The following is a 19,198-nucleotide window of genomic DNA, read 5'->3' on the forward strand; positions in this document are numbered from 1 at the left end:
AAGAAAGAAAGAAAGAAAGAAAGAAAGAAAGAAAGAAAGAAAGAAAGAAAGAAAGAAAGAAAGAAAGAAAGAAGATTGTCTTTTGGATATAGTGAGTTTGAAAAGCCTTTCATATAACCAGTTGAAGGTTTTTAATAGGCAGTCAGTGATTCAAGAATAGAACTCAGAAAAAAGACCTAAGGTTGGATAATTAGATCTAAGCCACTTGTATAAAGATAATAATTGAACCCATGGAAGCTGATAGTCACCTCGTAAGATAAATAGATGAAGAGAAAACTGAGCCCAAAATAGAATCTTGGGATTTTGTCCCCCATAACAGGGACATTTCACAGTTAGTGATTGTGATATGGATTATCATCCAGTAAAGAAGACAGAAGGAATGACCAAAAATAAGAGAGCAATATCACAAAAACCTAGAGAAAAGTGTATCCAGGAGAAAAGGATGGTTACACAGTTTCAAATGCTAAAAAGAAGACAAGGATGAGGACCCTTTGTATCAGAAGGAGCAATGCATCTGGAGTCAAAAGATCTGGCCTTGAAGCCCAGGACTAGACCTTTAACTAATCACTCCCTTTTACTAAATTTAAATGGCCCCATCTGTAAAATGGGAACAATAATAATTCAATCTAATCCAACAAGTATTTATTAAGAGACAACTATATGCCAGGCATTATATTAAAATAGAAAGACAAGATGAAAAACAGCCCCTGCCCTTGAGGTGTTTGCATTCTATTAGGAAGGATATAACATGTAAACAGAGAAATATATATATGATAATTTAAGAAAGAAAGCATTGATAGCTAGACATAATTAGCATATGAAACTTAAGCCTGATGTAGTTAGGAATACTAAGAAGCTAAAAGTATGAAAGGGAATTCTTACCAGGCATAGGGGAAAACTTTTTTCAAAGTTATGGAGGTGAGAGAGATGACTTTAGGGAAGAGAGAGGTCAGTTTGGATGAAACTGTGTGTAACAAGAGGGCTGGACCTAAATTGTGAAGGCTTTTAAATACCATTCTGAAAGGTTTAGATCCTATTCCAAAAATATTAGTTATTGAAATTCTCGGAGAGGGGAGTGACAGGATTAAACTTGTACTTTGAGATTATTTTTTTTAAGCCTCAACTTCTGTGTATTGGCTCCGAGGTGGAAGAGTGGTAAGGGCGGGCAATAGGGGTCAAGTGACTTGCCCAGGGTCACACAGCTGGGAAGTGTCTGAGGCCAGATTTGAATCTAGGATCTTCAATCTCTAAGCCTGACTCTCAATCCACTGAGCTACCCAGCTGCCCTCTTTGAGATTATTTTGACAACAATGTGGGGATGGAATTAAGATGGGAGTTGTGAAAACTGGGAGTCCAATTAAGAGACTATTTCAAAAGTTCAGGAAAGAATTCTTAACTAAGGAAATAAATTATTGTGTGAGTAGAGAGAAGGGAACAGATGCAAGAGACACTATAAAGATAATATTGATGAGATTTGGCAGATTATTGGATATAGAGTCTGAAGAATAGGGAAGAATGAAGGAAGTATAAATTTGGTTGACTGAAACAGTTATGATGATGCCCTCAACAGAAATACCTCACAAGGTTGTTCTGAGATAAATACGTTTTGGATGCTATACCTCAATGCTAGGTATTCCTTCCACCATCACAAATGCTAGTCCTTCTATAATTTAGGTCTTGAGAGTTTCCAAGGCAAAACAAATTTATCACCTGATAGTCAGTCTTATGGTGAGTCCTTGGAAGATAGAGAAATATTGCTAGACCTATATTTAAGGTTATTTTGGCTTTATGGAAACTGCCCAAGCTTGTTCTCCACTGGCATAGCCTTCTCTAGTTAAGAAACACACCTCTACCATGATGCTGAATTAGAGAAGAATAGAGTGGTTTCTAGGAAGGTAATTGAACCTTTAAAATAGGGAAAATGCAAAAAGACCATGAGGTTGCCACGATTGTGAGATTATCTAATAATGAACATTGATTGCACTTCTAGGTGGATGTTCAGCAAACTTCAGTCTGGGGTGAAGGGAAACCATCTATCTTGATAATAGAAGCCTAGTTTTGGCAGTCACTTGCCCTGACTGCAAAGTCTCTAACCTCTGGAAAAAGTTGGATGCATTACAGAAAACCATCCATTAGAGAAGGAGGCAAGATTCTTGATTGCTCTTACCAGTCCAGCAGAATCACTCAGGCAGCAGCCAGAAGGCCTCAGAGGTGACGAATTGATTCATGAACTTCACTTCCCAATTGGACAGCCAGGGCAACACTTTCAAGTCTTTGTTTTTGCCCTGAGGAAAGTGCCTCTTGCCCACCTATTAATCACATTCAAGAATTGCTGCTAAAATGAATGTCTCCTGGATATTTAAAGACACAGATTAAAACACACACAGACATACATACATGGAAAATAATATTTGTTAGATCCATGGTATTTTCAAACCGTGTTAAAGTAAGAGGTTTCAACTTCCTTTCACCAGAACCATCTCTAGAATGGGGCAGCTGGAACTTGGCTCTAAAGTACACCGAAGTCTCAGGACTACCATATCTGGCTCTTGTACTTCATCATCCTCCCTTAATCAACTACCTATTACCCTATCCCCAGGTCCCAGCCACCATTATGCCCCTCTCCCAAGACCAGGCTTCCCCCTTGAACCCTGAAATGGCTCTGCTGGCACAAGTGTGACTGACATCTTCTGTCCTCTGTAACCCTCCCTGCCCCTGCTTCTGCTTTATACATCTGTGGCCTCCAGCAATTACAAACTTTCCATGTCCATTTCTTTTCTTTTAATTTAATTTAGAAAAATCTATTTTTTCTCTCTCCTATCTTCCCCATTCCATGTCCATTTAAAAAAAAAGCTGAAAGAAAGGAAGAGCAACTAGGTGGCTCAGTAGATAGAAAGCCAGGTCTAGAAGCAAGGGGTCCAGAGCTCAAATCTGGTCTCAGATACTTCCAAGCCATATGACCCCAGGCTAGTTACTTAACTCCAATTGCCCATCCCTTACCACTCTTCAGCCTTGGAGCCAATACATAGTATTGATTCTAAAATAACAGATAAGGATTTTTTTTTAAGTTGAAAGAAATGATATAGCCTAGATGTCCAGGAAGAAAAAAAGGAAGAGTCACCTAAGTTTCTCTTGTATTATTCTAGCTACTTTAAGTCTGGTTTTATTTTAAATAGTTTAGCAAAAATTTTGATTTGCATATTCATTTCTCTATGATATGCTCCTTAGTTCTCCCTGGGAGTGGGAAGCAAAATTCTACCTCCTGGATTCCAGGTTGCATGCTAAATCTCATGTTCCAGTTTTATTGAGTGTTGTCTTTTTAATGGACAGAATAGCTCAGGATTGAGAGGTTCCTACCCTTTTAGCATCCAAAAGTTTCCTTCTCTGTCTAGTTGTACAAACATGGTTGCCCCCTTCCCCCATTCTTGAAGACTTACTTTCTTTTACGAGTATCACTAACATCAGCAGGCCTTTACAGATGTGGAACACATTACCATATTGGTATGTATTGAAAAAGACAATCAAGCATTCATATTTCTAATAATGGGAAGAGCTACGGGTACTACCCAGAAATTTGTCCACATAACTCAGCTGCTTGGGGTAAGAATATTGCTGGCATAGTGCATCCTACACGAGGGGCATAATTCCACCCATCATCTGGGAAAGAGGAAAAAGAAGCCAAGATAAAGTGATTAATCAGGATAAGAGCAGGCCCAAGTATCACCTCCTATAATTTAATCAAAACCATTTGGCAAGCCACTGGCAGTATATGTCAGAGCTCTTGGCAGTCAGGTAATTCCTTCTGCACTGGGGCAGATGAGGTCCCGAGAGTATTTTACAAGCTTCATTTAAGTGTTCTAAGCTGTATCGTAAGTTTTTCATTTTGAGGGAGACTGTAACAAATTACAAATGAGGAACTACACAAGAAAAGGAACATAAAATCATTAGAGAAACATGTGACTTGGGATTTTTTAAATGATCAAACAATCATGAAGTCAGGAGAAAACTGATATATTCATGCTTCATTGATATCTACAGTGTGGAAAGAATGTGAAAAAGGCCCCCAGGCCTCCAATGGCAGATTTATGAGAGGTCATGGATAAAAAGGGTTAAGCATGAGTGGTTTTCAATCTTTGTTTTTGTAGGGTTTACCCACATCAATTAGATTTTTAAAATCCATTGACGTTCTGGAATAGTAATGCTGTACATTATACTCAACACATACTCTTTTATCTCATTTCATTAAAACTATGGCAGCAGAAGGAAGGCCTGTCAGCTCAGCATTTCAATTTTTTTTCAATTAACAATCATTTATTTTCACTTTACAGCTCCCCACATTGCTCTTCTCCATTGGAAAAAAAAAGAAAGAAAATGAAAAACAAAACTCTAAAAACAGAGTGTGTGTGTGTGTGTGTGTGTGTGTGTGTGTGTGTGTGTGTGTGTGTTCAAACAAAACTAATCCCAGCATCAACCACATTCAAAAAATTGCATTTTATCTGGCCTCAGACACACACACACAGACAGCTGTGTGACCCTGGGCAAGTCACTTAACCCCCATTGCCTAGCCCTTACCACTCTTCTGCCTTGGAGCCAATACACAGTATTGACTCCGAGAAGGAAAGTAAGGGTTTAAATTAAAAAATTAAATTAAATTAAAATTAAAATTAAAAAATGAATAAATAAATTTTAAAAATTGCATTTTATTCTGAAAATTAAATCTGTCTTCTTTCTATTAGGAGGAAAAATAATTGAGGGGGAAAATCTTTTCAGAAAGTTTCTTTGATAAAATTCTCATTTCCAAGATATTTAAGGAACTGATTTAAATTCATAAGAATAAGAGTCATTCTCTAATTAATAAATGGTCAGAGGAAACAAATAATCTGCTCTCAAGGAAAGAAACTTAAGTTATCAATAGTCATAAAAAATTGCTCCAAATCACTAAAAACTAAAGGCATTCAAACTAAAGAAACTGTGAGATTCCTCCTGAAGTTCTGAAGGCTTTCAACAGAAAGCTTTTCCCAACCTCTTTTTTCCTATTTATCCTGCATGTAGTTTGTTTGTATATGTTTCTTTGCCTGTTGCATGTCCCTCCAACTCCATCTCCTTAGATTGTGAGATTCTTGAGGTAGGGATTGTTTTATGGCTCTTTTTTTATCCCCAGTGCTTAGCACAATTCTTGGCACCTAGTAGGCATTTAATAAAAGTTTATTGACTGACTGATTTATCCGACACCTCATGCCCATCAGATTGATAAAGTTGACCGAAAAGGGAGACGGGGTATTAGTGAATATTGGCAGGACTACAAGAAAAATGGCACACTAACATGGCTCCCTACCTATTGACTTTTGCTATCATTAACCAGAATCCCATCTTGAGAATGATGATGATAATCGCTCAAGCACTTTAAGAGCCATGCTAGAAAAGTGTTCTGCTTGTAGCTTTAATTATTTATTCCTCCAAGTTGAAGACAAACAGGGCAAGAAAAAGTGATTCTGGAATTGAACTCGTTTGTATTTTGCACCTCTCACCCCAAACCTTGGCCACTGACTGACTGGAAGAAGGCCCTTCCCCAGGGGATGAATGTGAACCTTAAAAAGGACACTCTATCCTGGTTGGAACATTCTCCAGGGAAGCCCCATGACTAAGGGAAAAAGAGAGGTTGATGAGCCTGAAAATCATACTTCAGACCTCAGAGCACAAACAATTTTGATGACAGTGACGTGTGTGTATTGTTATGAGCAGAAATGAGTAGCTATATTTCTGGGGGTGCAAGCTGGCAGTTGCCACTTTAGAACACAGAACCTGGCAGAGCACCCAGAAATATGACTACTCATTTCTGCTCATAACAGTATGCATGTGTGTGAGTGTGTTCATATGAGGGGAAAGGAGAGTAAAAGCATTTTTCCCAGCACTTCATCATAGCTAGAGATGAACTTTGAGTTTTAAAAGACTATATGAGTATGTTATGATAGGTCCTTCTCAGTTGAATTTTGGATATATTATATATGCATAAGTATATCTAAGTATGTGTACATGTATATAAATATGTGGATATAGTATTAGACATGTGTCCACATATAAACATACACATTACATCAAAGTAATCCTTTTGTACCTCCCAAATTGATTCACTATTCCACTTACCACAGCAGCTTTTTTAAACCTTTTCATCCTTCTTCAAATCTCCCATAGTTCCCTATTCCCCATTTGCTCTCAGTGGAGAACCTCTCCTCATATTTCACTGAAAATATTGAGGTCATTCTTAGAGAGCTCTGTTTTTCCCATTGTTCCTCATCTCACATTACTCAGAGGCCTTTTGCAACTACCTCCTCCTCTCCTCCTTTACCCCTGTTTCTTAGTAAGAGGAAGTTTGTCCCATTGTCACAGCAAACTCTTCTACATGAGCAAACAATCCCATTCTGTCCCATTTCTTCCAGGACATTGAGTCCAATATCATCCCTCCTCATCCATAAATCTTCAATCTCACCCTATCCATTGACTACTTTCTTACTGCCTGCAAACATGCCCATCTCTCCCATTCTCTAAAAACTTTCAATTGAACCATCCATCCCTACCAGTTCTAGTCCTATATCTCTTTTCCATTTTGAGACTAAACTACTCAAGAAAACCATCTTCAATAGATTTCTCCATTTCCTTTCCTCTAATTCTCTTTCTAACACTGTAGTCTGTCTTCTAATTTCTTCAATCAAATGAAATTACTCTAAAATTATGAATGCTCTCTTAATTGCCAAATGTGATGGCTTGTCAATCCTCATCTTTCTTGGCTTCTCTAAAGCCTTTAACACTGTTGACCCTTCTTCTCTTCAATGTTTTCTTCTCTCTAAGTTTTCATGACAGTACTTTCTCCCAGTTTTCCTCTTCTCTATCTGATCCCTTCTTCTCAGTCTCCTTTCCTAGATCTTCCATCCAGATCATGCCTGCTAAAGAATATTATATATTATTTTACATTATAAATATATTATAGATATAATAATATATTATATGTTATTTCTACCATACTACTACTATACTCCTGGATGATCTCATCACTCCTTTGGGTTCAGCTGTTATCTCTACATATTCTACTTTTACAACCTTAATTTATCTCTTGACTTTCTCATCTCTATCTACTTATTGGAAATCTCAAACTTGATGTCCCATAGTCATCTTAAATTCAACACATCCAAAATTGAACTAATTTTCTTTTACCCCAAACACTCCCTTTTCTTAACATATTTTTCCTGGCACTTGAGGGGAAAGAGAAGTAGGAGAAAGTTGAATTCTGTTACCAGTCCATGGGTCTGGTCAGATCATGTGCAGTGAGGAAAGGAGTACTAGAGTCTGATAGTAGCCTTCTCCAATATTATCATTGAATTACTTCCTTGTTCCAGTTTCTTTGTGTTTTAGACTATGGAGACAGCTAATATTGCTTTCTCTTTTGGGCAGAATTCTCATTTTAGAAAAGTTTGAGAGGTTATAAGGATCAGAAAAAATTTCTAGTCCTCCATCTTGTTGCTCATGTGACCTCACAGCCTAGATAGCATCCTTAACTCCTCACTCTCTCATTCCCTATATCTAATCCATTGTCCACTCCTGTTGTTTCTGTCTTCACGACATTTTTACCTTTTACATTTACAATACATTTGCCTCCTTCTCTCCTCTGACATGGCCACTACTTTTGTGCAGACCTTCAGCGCCTCACACCTGGACAACTGCAATAACCTGCTGTTTGGTTTCTCTGTCACAAGTCTTTCCTCAACTCCATTCCATCCTCCATTCAGCTATCAAATTGAGTTTCCCAAATCATAGGTCTGGCCATATCATCCCCTACTCAGTGACCTCCAGTGATTTCTTCTTATCTAACAGCATCAAATATCAAATCATTGATTTGCCTTTTAAAGGCCTTTGAAACTATCTTTTGAATCTTTTTATACCTTACCTTCCTCAAAGTACTCTGTGGTCCAGTGACAATGGTCTCCTTACTATCCTCCTGAGGACAAGCGTTTTCACTATCTGTCCCCCCCATGCCTGAATCTTTCTCCTTCCTCATGTCTATATCCAAGCTACTTGTGTTTCCTTCCAGTTTCAGCAAATGTCTCCCCTTCTTCAAGAAGTTTTTCTCTGTCCTCCCTAATCTTAGTGACTTGTCACTGACATTACCCTCACTATGTAACCTATCCATATCTTGTTTAAACATAACCACATGTTGTCTCCCCCATCAGACAGTAAAGTAAGGTCCTTGAGAGCAAGAACTTTAACTTTTTTTTCTTTTCTTTGTATCCCTAAAGCTCAACACAATGCCTGGCACATATCGGGTTCTTAATAGATGCTAACAAACTGACTGACTGATTAAATATATGCACAATATCTCCCCTCTTAAAATATAAAGTCCTTGAGAGCAGAGACTATTCAATTTTTATCTGTGTATCCCCAGCATTTGACATATTTCTATCATCATAGAAGGCACTTAATAAATATTTTTGATTGATTTTTGGTACAATACACACCTTAATGACCAGGTCTTCCAAAGAACCAGTCTAGCTACATTTAGAAAGGGTCCAATTAACCAAACTTCAATAAACCAGTGATACCTGCATACCACTATGAAACAAAGGAGTCAGACTGTCGTGGAGCTTGTTCATCATGGATACAAGTCAAACTGATTTCTTTTAAGTTTTTAGGATTGAAAATTAAACTCTGGGTACCTTGGTCTCCTGTTACACACATAATATGGTTCTCTGTCCTTCCCTTTAAATAAGAAATTATTGAAACTGGACACACTAGAGATGAGGACTTTGAGATATCTCAGGTACAGTCCTAGGGGGAAGAGAGAGATATAAGCCTGGTTGAAAAGTAGTTATCTTTTTCCACTCCAAAGTTTCCCCTGAATATCTTTGAGGGATTAATGAAATAACATTTTAGAATCATGAGTTTGGGATTGAAAAAACAATATCATGAATTTAGAATCTATTCTATCAAAAGCCATTTCCTTAATGTTGTGGTTATTCCATGAAATCATGCAACAGAAAAAAGAGAAGAGAATCAAGTTCACTCATCCTTGTCTAAAATAATTCTTTTAAATGGGTTATAATCTATGTCACATTAAAAAAAGCAAATCAGCAGTGGCTAGAATGTTTTTCTTTTTTCTAGGACTTTTTCTTTCTTGGAGATTCTCTATGCCAGTGATGGCAAACCTTTCAGAGGAGTGGATGATGTGAGAAATGTCCTCAGGCGAGGGGGAGGGGAACAGCTTGGCCCCACATCCCTCTGGCTTTCTAGTAATGAACTCTGGTGAACTCTGTGCTGAGGTGGTGCTGTGTGTGCCTCCAGAGAGGGCTCTGAGTGCCTCCTCTGGCACACATGCCATAGTTTTGCCACCATGGCCCTATGCTAGGAATCATGTGTTGATACTGATTAATTTGAACTAACCCTTAAAAAAAGTTTATGGGTACCTTTTGTTTGTATATCACAGTCATTTCTGGAAGTACCAACCCAACCCCTCCAAACAGAACTCCCTGGTAACAAGAAAAACAGCCAATACAATAACCACATCTAACAATGACATTCTGTCTAGTCAACTGACCTATTCTTGCTAAGGACTGAAAAACCCAACTAAATAGTCAAGTATGAACCTTTATTTAATGAGAGACCTTCTCTTCCTCATGCAGCTACAAATTACACAGAAAGACCAAAACCATGAGCCAAAGGGTTTCCTTCCAAAGGCTGATCTGGTCCATTCAGATTCAGATCGATGTTATGTATGGAAAGTGAACTGACTTTAAAGTCAAATGGTCTAGACTTGAGTTCTAGCTAAGATATTTGCTACCTTTGTAACTTTGGGGAATGAAAGAAGACAAGGAAAGAAACATGTAGTAAATTCCTACTCTGTGCCAGGCACTGTGCTAAATGCTTTTTATAAATATTAACTCATTTTATCCTTGCAGTACCCCATGAAGTAGGTGCTATTATTAACCCATTTTATAGTTGAGGAAACTCAGAGTGGCAAGTTGACTGTGTCATATGACTAAGGAAATATCTGAAACTAGATTTGAACTGTATCCACTGGGCCACCTAACTGCCTAAGTTGTCTTCTCTGGGCCTGAGTTTTCTCATCTGGACTTGGTCACCTCTGAGATACTTTCCAACTCTAAATTTGAGATCTCTGACCTCATCCTCACCTCCATCTTTTGTATTCCTGATTTAATTCCCATGTAACTCAGATGGATTGGAACCTGACACAAAAAGTCACATCTCAATTCCCCTCCAAGAAAAGATTCTTTCCCTAGCAAGAGCTTCAGTCTATAATTGAAGATAAATCTTCAATCCACAGAGATCATTCATAAGATAAAAAGCCTTTAGTTAAAATGGGCCTGCTCACCAGTCCTTTGAAGCTCTGCCCAGAGGTCTGTAAAACCAGACCCTCTAAGAAAATGTGTTGGAAACCATCACAAATCCATCTTCTTCTTTCTCTCTTCAGGGCCGCGGGGGTAAAGGCAGCATCTATGTGTGGGCTTCTGGGGATGGAGGCAGCTACGACGACTGCAACTGTGATGGGTACGCCTCAAGCATGTGGACCATCTCCATTAACTCGGCCATCAATGATGGCCGGACTGCTCTGTATGATGAAAGCTGCTCTTCCACCTTAGCATCTACATTTAGCAATGGAAGGAAAAGGAACCCTGAAGCTGGTGTGGTGAGTGCACCATGTATGTTGCAAAAGGAATTTCTCCTGGTCTGAGACTCAGGAGGCCCTGGGCCTGATCTGGTATTGATACTGACTCCACTACATCACCAATTAATCTTCCAAAGCCTCCATCTCCCCATCAATAAAGTGGGAATGATAGATTGATTTATACATAGAGGCAGCATTTACCAGGCATTTATTATGTACCAGTCATTGTGTTAAGTATAACGGATACACAATAGAGTCAAGATAACACTTGAATTCAAGGAGCTAGTATTCTTTTTTAAAGTTTATTTATAATTATTATTATTTATATGTTATAATATCATGTTATCATAACATGATATTGTAATACAGTATAATTTTATAATATTTAAATATGCTTGGTAATATTTATATTTTTTAAATATTAATTTTTTCATTTAAAAAATCTATATTCTTACCCTTCCTCCTCCTCACAATTGAAAGAGAAAGAAAAATAAACCCCTTACAATAAATATATGAAGTCAAGCAAAATAAGTTCCCATAATATATATCTCAATCTATACCCTGCGTCTATCACCTCCCTGCCAGAAGGTAGGCAGTGTGCTTCACCCCTTGTCCTTTGGAACTGTGCTTGGTCAATAAAGGAGCTTATATCCTGAGGGAAGACCATATATAAAGGGCCCCATGGGGAGTTCAAAGGGACTATGGAGTAAGTCCTCAGTGGCACAGCTAGAAATGTCCTGAAAGCCTGGAGCCAGACAAGAGAGGCCAAATCTGGCCTTCTTAGCAAAGATACTGGAGTGGTTTCCTTACATTTCCATTCTCCAGATCATTTTATGGATGGAGAAACTGAAGTAAACAGGGTTAAATGACTTGCCCAGGGTGACACAGCTAGGAAGTGTCTGAGGACAGATTTGAACTCATGAAGATGAATCTTCCTGACTTCAGTCCCTATGCTCTATCCACTGCACCACATAGCTGGCCTAGCAAAGCCCAAGTTGGTTCCAGAAGTGGTCTCCATTTGGGATGAGAGAAAATGGAGATGATAGCCTGAATGGAGTATAAGTGCATGACTGGAAATGTCGAGGAATAATAATTTCTACCTGATTTAATTAAAATACAAAGACATGTGAAAGCTCTTTGAAAAAAAAACGTATTCTAATTTCTTTTCTGTGCAGCCTAAAGCATTATCATTATTCCTCCTACTTTCCCCTTTTCTTGAAGGTGAACCATCCTCCTTAAAGAATGAACAGATGCTATGAGGATAACTGCGCATTTTATCAGCTCCCATTAATACTCTACCAGTAAAGTGGAAACTAAGGGCTTGCATCTTGGGGGGAAAGCAAATGCTTCTACCAGATGGAGCATTGTGTATCAAAAATGTTAAGACCACAGTTTCCTCTTGTTAGGAAATGGGGGTTTTTATCCTTACCGCAATGACAGAGTTGTAATGACACCTCATCTTAATACCATCATGCACCAAGCCCTCTGAGCGCATAGCAAATGAGGACATTTGTTGCTACTTTTCTTCTAGTTTTACGTATGTCCTACCTCTTCCTGTCACAGAATCCTGAGGAGGCAAGCAAGAGATGAAATGAAACATGTTTCCAAAGTTTATTAATAAATTTAGTGAACAAGTATCTTCTCAGCTAAACAATGTAATAACCAGGTTATTCCAAAAGTCTATGCAGTCAAAAGCTCTAATTCTTTTTAAACTCTTGCCTTCTTTCTTAGAATTGATACTAAGTATTGGTTCCAAGACAGAAGAGAGGTAAGGGCTAGGCAATAGGGATTAAGTGACTTGCCCAGGATCATACAGCTAAGAAATGTCTGTGGTCAAAATTTGGACCCAGGACCTCCCAACTCTAGGTCTGACTCTCTATCCACTAAATCACATAGTTGCCCCCAACCTTGAATAATTTAATTTAAATAACTAGCCACCCTGCCTAGGTGCTTTTGAAATACCATCACGTTTGATCTTCACAACAACTGGGAAGGTATTTGCTATTGTGTTTCCCATTTTACAGCTGAGGAAACTCAGACAGACAGATGGGTAAGAGACTTGTATAGAGTCACACAGTTTATTGTTGTTGCTCAGTCATTTCAGTCATTTCCAACTCTTCATGAACCCCTTTGGGCTTTTCTTGGCAAAGATCCTGGAGCAATTTGCCATTTCCTTCTCCAAGTCATTTTATATATTAAGAAACTGAGGCAAATAGGGTTAAGTGACTTGCCCAGGATTATAGAGCTAATATGTCTGAGGCTGATTTGAACTTAAGTCTTTTTTACTCCAGGCCCAGTGCTTTATTCGTTGCACCACCTACCTGCCCAAAGCTAATAAAATGTCTTTGAAAGAACTTTAATAGCTTAAAACTGTCCTGAGGCTTTTGGAACACCTTATAGAATTATAGAATCAGAGAGGCTTAGGGTTAGTAGGGACCATAGATCTTATTTAGACCAAAACCTTCATTTTGGAAAATGAGTATACTGATGCTCAGAATAGTCACAGGATCATAGATTTAGAGCTAAAAAAATCTTAAAGATTATCAAGTCTAACTACCTCATTTTCAGAGAGGAAACTCTAGATCAGGGGTCGGCAACCTTTTTGGCCGTGAGAGCCATAAACGCCACATTTTTTAAAATGTAATTTCGTGAGAGCTGTACAGTGCTCACAGTGTGGCTCCTGTAACAGTGCCTGAAAAAAAATTGACTTTATGGCTCCTGCAGAAAGAGCCAGATATGGCTCAAGAGCCATACATTGCCAACCCCTGCTCTGGATGGGTAAGTGACTTGCCCAAAGTCACACATATAACAAGATTCTGAGGCAAGATTTGAATCAAGGTCTTCTGACTCCATGTCCAGGTCTCCATCCTGTTTACCAAGCTTCTTCAAGCTCAGTGACTCTCAGAGCAGGTAAAAGGACTTGTCCAGAGTAACACGTGTAATAACAATGGAGTCAAAGCCAGATCTAAAGTTTTCTATATGATGGTATATTTCTTTTCCCATGCCTCTATTATGAATTATTGTTTTTCATTTTGACTCAATAATTCCTAATATTCTTTCATTCCAAAGAATCCACTTAGATTCATTGGATTTACCATTACATAGCAATGTTTCTATTTACTCAAACAAATTATATAGTGGATGGTGGGGTTTGGGAAGAAGGTAAGAGATTCCTTGAAAAGGAATACATTTACCAGTATTCAGTGAGTGGAAAGCTTTTTTTTTTTTTTCATAGAAGATAATCCACCAAGAGAAAAAGCTTTCTCAGCTTGTTTCCAGATACATAAAACACTGAGGCAGACAGGTATAAGCCATGCCATGAATCCCAGATTCCAAATTGGGTGGGGTGGAGGGGAGATCTTGCTTCTAACCCTAATATTATTGTAAATGAGGGAATAGCTTTTACATCCAAGAGATCAGCACAATAGCTTCAGGACTGGAGACCCATTTTCCTGCAAAGTGCCAATCCTGTGCTTCTGGCATAGCTTTTGTTGACTAAGAATATAATTGAGATATTATAGATTTATTATTGCAGCTCTTTATGGAGTCTGATTGGAATGAAGATCGATGAGAAATGAACAAGCTCTCCATCATCTGCTAACCAGCAGGTGTGGCAAAATAAAAGAAAATAAAGAATTTTGAATCATCTTTGTTACCTATCTACACCAGGATATTTGTCTTTCCGGGCTGGATTTAGAATTATTAATGTGTAAGCTCCAGGGACCAGTTAGAAATAAGAAACAGACTTGGTTCTAGCAATGGCCAAGGAATAGTGAAACTTAGGGGGAAGTTGATTCAACTTTCCATAGCCTCAGTTTCCTCATCTGTAAAATGGACATAATAATTTATTGTTTTTACCTTCTCCATTGGATTGTTGTAAGAACAAATGCATTTATGCATTTTATTTATGCTTTAGCTCTATAGAAATATGAGCTATTATTATTTTGTGTTTGTACCTTTTCAACTAAGTAGCAGACATTTGTATTTTGAGTGCCATTGGGTTAAAGGGGGGAATGAAAAATTGAACCCTTTGCTCCAACAAGTTTCTAATTTCTGCATCATAGGAGCTATGCTCTTCTCTTTAAGCATTTCACAAATCCATTCACTCATTATGGAAATGAAAGCAGTGTGTCTTCAGAAACAGGATTACTATTTAAGTGGAGAAAAAAAATGCCTCTACCACTTTAAACACTGTTTAACAATTGTTACCATCAACATCATTTTAACTAAGATTTTTGGGGTGAGAGGAGATGGGGAAGAAGTAAGGAAATGAAAGAGAAGACCTCAGTTCAAAGCCTGCTTCTGACACATATTTGCTATATGGCCCTAAGCAAATCACTATCTCTCTGGACCTCAGTTTCTCCATCTATAAAATGGAGATAAAGATTCCTGTAAACCCTACTTCATAAAGCACTTAAGTAAGGCTTAAATGAAATAATCTCTGTAAAGTGCTTTATGAATTTTAAAGCACTATATAAATGGGGTTTTATTATCTGAATTTAGTGTTCTATCAAACCAAATGCCCTTGAAATTGGGCATATTTCTTTTTCTATTTTTGGAAATTTGAACCTTTCTTTCACAGGAGGAAAGGAAATATTGACTGAGTGAAAAAAGATGTTCAATGATTCCAAAATCTCCCACAAGATAGCCCCACCTCTCTCGCTTCCCTATTGTGCTCAGTTTTCAGGAAGTCAATTCAATCTGTCATTGTCTGTTCTATTCACGCTTTCCACCTTCCCTCCTAGGCGACCACGGATTTATATGGCAACTGTACCTTGCGTCATTCGGGAACATCTGCTGCTGCCCCTGAGGCTGCTGGAGTGTTTGCCTTGGCGCTGGAGGCTAAGTATGTAAACAGCAGATATGCCTAGTGTCAATTCTACAGAACTGTTTCAAACACATCTGCCTGCCTGTTTTTGGAGTTGTTATTTAGGTCTGAGATGGAAAGCAAGCGTGATCATTTGTACATTGGTGGGTCCCAAGGATGAATGATCAGCTTCCATGTTTACGGGTGCCATTTGGGTAGCTCTAATCTAGTTATTGCCACCAAAAGACACACATGGCTAATGGGACCATATGTTATGGTCACTCACAAACACATGAGGCTCATTCTTAGCTCCAAGCCTTTGTTGAGGTCTTTCAACAAATATTGATGTACTTAGAATGCCCAGTGTCAGTGAGGGCGAACCTTTTAGTAACTGAGTGCTCAAAATGCAAACTACATGAAGAGGGAGAAGGGAGCAGCCCACCCCTCGTCCCTCTGGTTTTCTAGTAACAAACTCTGGTGAATTCTGTGCCGGGTCATAGCCTGTGTGCCCACAAAGAGGGCTCTGAGTGACCCCCCCCCCCGGCATGCATGCCATAAGTTTGCCAATATATCCCTATTCTTACCTTCTATTTATTTAAAATCAAGTCCTTCCGTTAGCTCAAATTCTGCCTTTTCCATGAGACCATATACTTGAGCTCAAAATAAGTTCTTCATGTAGCAGGCTGGAATGAATGGGGTTAAAACCTGGAGTTGGAAAGAATGAAGTTCAAATTCTTTATTTCATAGTTAGCAATGTGATGATGAGCAAATGATCTAACCTCTCTGTTTCTGTTGCCTTGTATGAAAATGGGGAGAATTCTATTGGTAATGGATGCTAAGAAGTTCAAAAAAGATCATGTAAGGCTTCATGCAATGTGAGCATCAAACTGATATGTGAGCAAGAGTACAGAGAGTTCTATGAAACTAATAAAAGTATGGCAATGGATTTGGTTGTTGTCTTTCATACTTGAAGAAGACCATGATGGCATCTCTGGTGTCTTTTGACTCACACATAATCTGAATTTAAGTGGGGCAGAGATACACAGAGTCATCAGCCTCCCTCTCTCTCAGAGAGTCATCAAAGTCCAGTGGTAAGACAAAAGTCAAGATGATTGTCAATAACGTAGGGTGAAGTAAATGGTCATGGCTTCTTTGATGTCTAACCAAGCTCTAAGCACTCCATAGTGCCTGCTTCTGCTACCTTCATGGCCACTGGAACAAGTTGTTCTCATCTGTCCCTTCTGCCAGGGGAACTCTTCACATGCATTAAGTAGATAGATACCCACCTCACTCACCATTGGATATGAAGTCTGTCAGTTACCCTCAACCCAGTTTAGCCTGCCTGCCAAGACAGTTTACCGGGGTGTGGCCGCTGCACATGCTACAGCTTCTTGGAGCCACAGGTGAGAGCTGGGTGGCAGGTGAACCCCAAAGGAAGAAAGCAGTCCTGAAAAGGGCTTAAGCCCTCACCCCAAAGGAACTTATCTTCCCCAAATAGCCCATATACTTCAGTGAAATGGAATGGAATACAGACATGGGGGATCTCTTGTAAAATGGGCAATTTGGCCTGTTGCCATTGCATAAAAAGGAAGTCAAATAACCTTGTATGAATACCAGAAAAAGCAAGGCACAGAGGAAGCAAAGGGAAGTAATAAGACTGGAAGGGTGAGTGAAAGCCAGATTAAGATAAGTTTTACATAGCAGGCTGAACAGTTGGCATTTTATCCTAGAGGTAATAAGGAACTACTGAAATTTTTCAATAGCAAGGTAACATGATCTGATCTGTGTTTTAGAAATTTTAATGTCATATCTATGTAAAATATGTATTATGGAGATAACATAGAATCATAGATTTAGAGTTAAAAGGGTCCTCACAAACCATTTCATCTAATCCCCTCTTCTTTTACCTTAGTCCCAGAGAGGTCCTGACTTGCCTCAGGTCACCGAAATAATAAGTGACAGAAGCAGAATGTGAATCCATGTCCTTTAAGATTGGAAGCAGGGGGGCAGCTGGGTAGCTCAGTGGATTGAGAGTCAGGCCTAGAGACAGGAGGTCCTAGGTTCAAATCTGACCTCAGACACTTCCCAGATGTGTGACCCTGGGCAGGTCACTTGACTCCCATTGCCTACCCTTACCACTCTTCTGCCTTGGAGCCAATACACAGTATTGACTCCAAGACGGAAGGTAAGGGTTTAAAAAAAAAAAAAGATTGGAAGCAATGAGACCAATTAAAACTTTTAGGGATGACTCTCTGGTAAGGAGGGGAGGAATATAGAGGGAAATCTAGGTAATGTAAAAACATAAGGCACTACTAATTAAGGAGAGAGAGTATTACTACTGAAGTAATCCAGGCAAGAAGAGATTACAATCTGAATTAAAGTAGAGAGTAGGTGGGTATAGAGAAGGGAACAGATACAATAAACATGGTAAACAAAGGTAAACACAGGCAACCCAAATCCCATGCTAGCATCATAGGATGAAAGAATTTAGAGCTGGAAGGACTTTGGAGAGCATCTTTTCTAGCCCAATTTCCTCACTTTATGAATAAGGAAACTGAGACCCATAGAGTTGCAGTGATTTGCCCAAGGTCATGAAGGTAGATGGTAGCAGAGCCAAGAACAGAGATATCAAATCCCTTGTATTCTAAGATGATGGTCTTCCTCTTAAGCTCCACCCCTTCTCTTCACTGGCAAAATTTGTACCTATTGTGTGCTGGATGCCAAAAGAGATTGGACTGGGCATGGTCCCTACCTTCATGGAACTTACAAGGAGATCTAATACCTACACAAAGTCCTGGGTTACGGGGGGCAGCTGAGTGGCTCAGTAGATTGAGAGCCAGGCCTAGAGACAGGAGGTCCTAGGTTCAAATCCGGCCTCAGACACTTCCCAGCTGTGTGACCCTGGGCAAGTCACTTGACCCCCATTGCCTACCCTTACCAATCTTCCACCTATAAGTCAATACACAGAAGTTAAGGGTTTAAAACAAAAAAAACAACAAAAAAAAAACAACAAAGTCCTGAGTTACAAAATAATATGGGGCAAATACATGAGAAAGGCAAATAAAGTACAATTTGAAGGCCAAAGCTGAGGTCAGGTAAGGGTTATTGAAAGAGGGGACATTAGAGCTATGCTATACAACAGGAAGGAATTCATCAGTGTCTAGAACAGTGGATTCTCCCTCACTGAAGGTCCACTAGTTGGTGATATGGTAGAAGTAGAACTAGATGGCCTCTGAGGTCCCAACCAACTTGGAGAAATTGTGTTTTCTGTGCCATAATAGTTCATTCATTTATTTCTACCATCTGTATCATAATTGACTTGTGGCAATTAACTACAGTAGATAGTCAGCTGTCCTACGTATGGCCTGAAAAATTTGGATTAGGACTATTGCAAAGTATAACTTTCCACATTCCAGAATCATCCCCAATTAAACTATCCTTGGCATCTATAAAAGTGGAAGGCACCCTGTGGCCTGGTGACTTCAAAAGGCATATTTTCAAGGGGACTGAAAATGATCCAGTCTGTTCAAAAACTGTTTTCTTCCTTGAATATAATTTCTTCAGAATTGACTGAGTAGGAGCTTAAAGATTTTGTGTAAATCCCAGGCCACATCAGGTAAAAGAAAATTGGTTTGATAGACTATTTCTATGACTTTTATAGTGCATACTCTCCCAAATGCTTCACACTCTCCAGCTGAAGCCAAGAATAATTAGGCTAC

General features: G+C 38.9%; 1 protein-coding gene across 2 annotated transcripts in view; it reads left to right on the forward strand.

The window, feature by feature from the left end:
• PCSK2 (proprotein convertase subtilisin/kexin type 2) overlaps positions 1-19,198 on the forward strand; it is a 319,189-nt gene that overhangs the window by 284,454 nt on the left and 15,537 nt on the right. For both annotated transcript variants that reach the window (XM_044660725.1, XM_044660726.1), the window contains 2 exons: positions 10,478-10,693; positions 15,418-15,518. In XM_044660725.1, the coding sequence (XP_044516660.1) occupies positions 10,478-10,693; positions 15,418-15,518 (317 nt within the window). The remainder of the gene's footprint in view (positions 1-10,477; positions 10,694-15,417; positions 15,519-19,198) is intronic.

The sequence above is a fragment of the Gracilinanus agilis genome, chromosome 2 (genome assembly GCF_016433145.1).
Source record: "Gracilinanus agilis isolate LMUSP501 chromosome 2, AgileGrace, whole genome shotgun sequence".
Lineage (NCBI taxonomy): Eukaryota > Metazoa > Chordata > Mammalia > Didelphimorphia > Didelphidae > Gracilinanus > Gracilinanus agilis.